General features: G+C 36.9%; 1 protein-coding gene across 4 annotated transcripts in view; it reads left to right on the forward strand.

Annotated features, from left to right (window-relative positions):
* Window positions 1-3,711, forward strand: part of LOC107692495 (A-kinase anchor protein SPHKAP) — a 133,542-nt gene that overhangs the window by 84,417 nt on the left and 45,414 nt on the right. For all 4 annotated transcript variants that reach the window (XM_016491576.1, XM_016491579.1, XM_016491577.1 and 1 more), the window contains one exon: window positions 2,018-2,120. In XM_016491576.1, coding sequence (XP_016347062.1) covers window positions 2,018-2,120 — 103 coding nt within the window. The remainder of the gene's footprint in view (window positions 1-2,017; window positions 2,121-3,711) is intronic.

A 3,711-nucleotide genomic window follows, 5' to 3' on the forward strand; every position in this document is an offset into this window, starting at 1 on the left:
GCTAACCACCGCACCGCACACACACTCTGCTCCGGTCCAGAGACAGGATAGCATGGAGCGGATCACATGCGCGAGTCGGCGCAGACCACAAAATGTATCGGAGCTATTTGAATTCTACACAGAATGCTATATTTTATAGCAATATGGATGAGATTGTGGCTGGCATATCCTGTCAAATGCGGCTTTACGGAGCTCAACGGCTCTGAACGGCTCTAGCCCAAGCAGTGATATAAACGAACGCTATTGGCTATTTTAAAAAGGGGTGGGGCTGCTTGATATGTCCCACCCTGTCTTCCTGTTTCAGTTAAAATGACGTCAACACATAGAGTAATGCTGCGTGTTTCTAAGCATTTCAGGGGACCTTTACATTTTGTGGCTCCCAAATGTAATTTGTGGTTGTTTGTTTGTTTGTTTTTTCGCTTTGATTGATCATTTAATGGTGATTTAATTTAATGAACAGATCATTAATGGTCCTTTGTAGTGCTTTTTGCTCTTTGTGAGGTCGACAGTATTCATCACTGTCCATTTAAATGGAAAAGAGCAGGCCAAAATCTCACAATTGAGAAAAAATAAAACAGCATGAGTTTGGAACAGCATTAGAGTAAGTAAATGATGACCGAATCTATATTTCTGAGTAAACTATCCCTTTCACATGCAATTCGGTTGTGATCCCACAATTAACTCTGACCAGGGACCAACCGCTGCTGCCATAAAAATGGAGAGCACGTACATTCTGCAGGGAAAATTTATGAACAAAATGCGGGTTCATTTATAAAATAAACAAAAGAGGTTCATTTGTCTGCGTTCAGGGAGAATATGGAGCTCAGATAGAAATGCTCTGGAGCAGAAGAACATCACTGCACACTGTATGATCTGCATAATGTTATTCTTCTGTCACCTCAGAGGATTGGCCGTGGTGTTTCATCCTTACTTAATGTATCCCCAGTAGTCAATTAATCTTGACAAATTTAATTAAACAGTCCATGTTATTTTCCTTCCTTTCACTGTCTTTATCTACAAATGTAATTTGCTTCATTTTATTCACACACCCAGACTTCCAACTTCTAAAAGTTGCTAACCCATTCTAGCACTTCTTCAGACTTAATGTTTTTTTTTTCAGTAAGAAGCAAAGACATTAGTTATAGAGTGCAACAGTCAGGTTTTAGAAGTAAAAGCATTATTTTGTCTGTAGGGAATTTGATTTTTAACGACAGACCCACTGTGAGTTTTCTGAGGTTGGTAATCAATAGTAAATGCTTTTGTTGAAGCCATCCATTTACACTATTTCAACTTTTAAAATAATTGAATAAAGGGGTAGTTCAGCCAAAAATGACAAATCTGTCATCCTTTCTCACATTTTGCCCACATGTCATTCCAAACCTGTATGAATTTATTTCATATTTTGATGAATGCTGGTACAGTAGCCATTGACTTCCATAGTATGGAAAAAAAATACCATGGAAGTCAATGGCTACCGTTAACTGTTTGGTTACCAGCAATCATCAAAATATCTTTTTTTGTGTTTAGCAGAAGAAAGAAATTCATACAGGTTTGGAACGACGTGAGGGTGAGTAAATGAGGATAAATTTCCTTTTGTGGTGAATTATTGCTTTAAAAGCTGAATTTGTGGTGAAAAACTGCAGTACCCATGATTCTGCACAGAAAAGTTCAATAATCAAAGTGTCGTTGCAATCTAAAAACACTTACATTTGTGTATATATGAATATTTTGCAATAAACTTAACATATATTGTTCCTGTAGATATAATAATCAATTTCAAAAGAATAATTGTATATTTCTTCATCATTTGATTGTCATTTGCTTCATGGGATTGTAGTTCTTTCCCTCATAGCTGGTTGGCTTGGTATATGGCTTATAATGCTTTAATGAAGACTTTTTTGAAATCCTGATCCTTGAAAAATGCTTCTGTAATCAATCCACCTGAAAAAGTGGAGACACTAATGCACTCTGTTGAATTGATGTTGGATTCAGTTGTTTTCTCTCTCTTTTTCCACAGTAATTTCCAATCATCTGCCATGTTTGAGGGGTCTGAGTCCGCGGACACACAGGAAGTCAAATCTGAGAGCACCCTTGGGTCCTCTGTCTCCGCCTGCAGGAAGGTGTGTGTGTGTGTGTTAAAACCCAAATCACGCAAGTACATGAGCGCAAACACTTCCAGCTACACCAAAGTTATCTAGATAGTGTGCAGTAGGTTCCTGGCCCAAGGCGCCATGTTCACCATATGAGCTCTTGTGGTTGAGCACGAGCGAGTATCTCATGCTCCAATCACAGTGTGATTAACATGAAGCCTTACTGATTGGCTGACTCTCCCACCTGTCCAGGGAACAGAGACTGTGGCTTTTTGCCATCAGCACTTTTTACTCTGTAGGCAGCTGCACTACAAGTCAGGTTACATTAGCTGATGCTCTGCCAGTGTGAGCGAGAGAAAGTGTGACAGAGCAAGCAGCATGATGAATCCAGTATCTCCCTTGTCTTCTAGCTCTTTTAACTTTTGTCTCATTCAGCCAAGCGCTTTATTAGTGGATTGGTGTTAAAGGAAAGCGGCCCCTGTGGGAGCAGATGCCGGATCAGGGGAAGAGGAAGTTACTATAGCGTGACACTGTACTAATCAGTTTTGTAGCTCTCACAGGAGCTGTTGTGAGATTAGGGTGGATGGGTCATTATTGATGCGAATAGCACGGGTCCACAAACTGATTGAAATAAGGGGACTTTTTTCTGTGTTCTTGATTTATTTATTTATTTTTTATCACTGTGCCTTAACAATCTAGATGCAATGCTATTTTTACTGATACTGATACAGTTTATTTGTACTTTTAAGTTTCCAGTAGTTTTGATTTTAATTAATTTGTTTTATTTCTGCTTTTGGACAAAAACGAAATAAAACAATAACATGCATTAGTAATTAATATTAGAAAAGATTAAATAATAATATTATAAATGTACCTTTATAATAATTTTAATAATATATAAAAGATATCATAAATTATTATTATAAAATGATTTATTATTGTTGTTATTACATATATTATTAAATAAATACAATAATTATTTAAATAAATGGATAAATTATAGATAGATAGATAGATAGATTTAAAAACTATGCATAATTTAATAATAGTAATTATTAGAGATCGACCGATATATCGATTTACCGATATTTTTCCCGATATTTAAGCATTTTACCATAATCGGATATCGGTTTTGTAATATCGGATTCACCGATAAACGCCGCCATCTTGTGGGTGTTCACGGAGTCATGTAAGATAATCTGTCAAGTCCTGTCCCAATAAAGACGTAACTTCGCCTGAATTAAATAATATGCAGTCATGAATGAGTGCCTGTTGGAAATAAAAGCGCTGAATTTAATTCTCTCTCTGTTGTATATTTGCTCATCATTAGACTCGTGAAGCCGCTTTCATATTGCTGTTCACTCACCGGGTTGATGCGGTTGATGCTCAGGAAATGCTCCAACACGGCCACCGCATGTAACTTTTATCAAGATTCACTTGTTTAAAACACCCTAAATTGTATTAACATTTACTATATAACCATTATTTCGCTAATAAACATCTAAATAAATAGAACTCTATGGAAATTATTTATTATCTCCGCGAACGATCGCAGTTTGAGTATAGTTCTGTGTAACTGCATAGATAAACCGCGCTGTCAGCAGGCATTTCATAATCTAGG

This window comes from Sinocyclocheilus anshuiensis, unplaced genomic scaffold (assembly GCF_001515605.1).
Source record: "Sinocyclocheilus anshuiensis isolate Anshui unplaced genomic scaffold, SAMN03320099.WGS_v1.1 scaffold1082, whole genome shotgun sequence".
In the NCBI taxonomy this organism is placed as follows: domain Eukaryota; kingdom Metazoa; phylum Chordata; class Actinopteri; order Cypriniformes; family Cyprinidae; genus Sinocyclocheilus; species Sinocyclocheilus anshuiensis.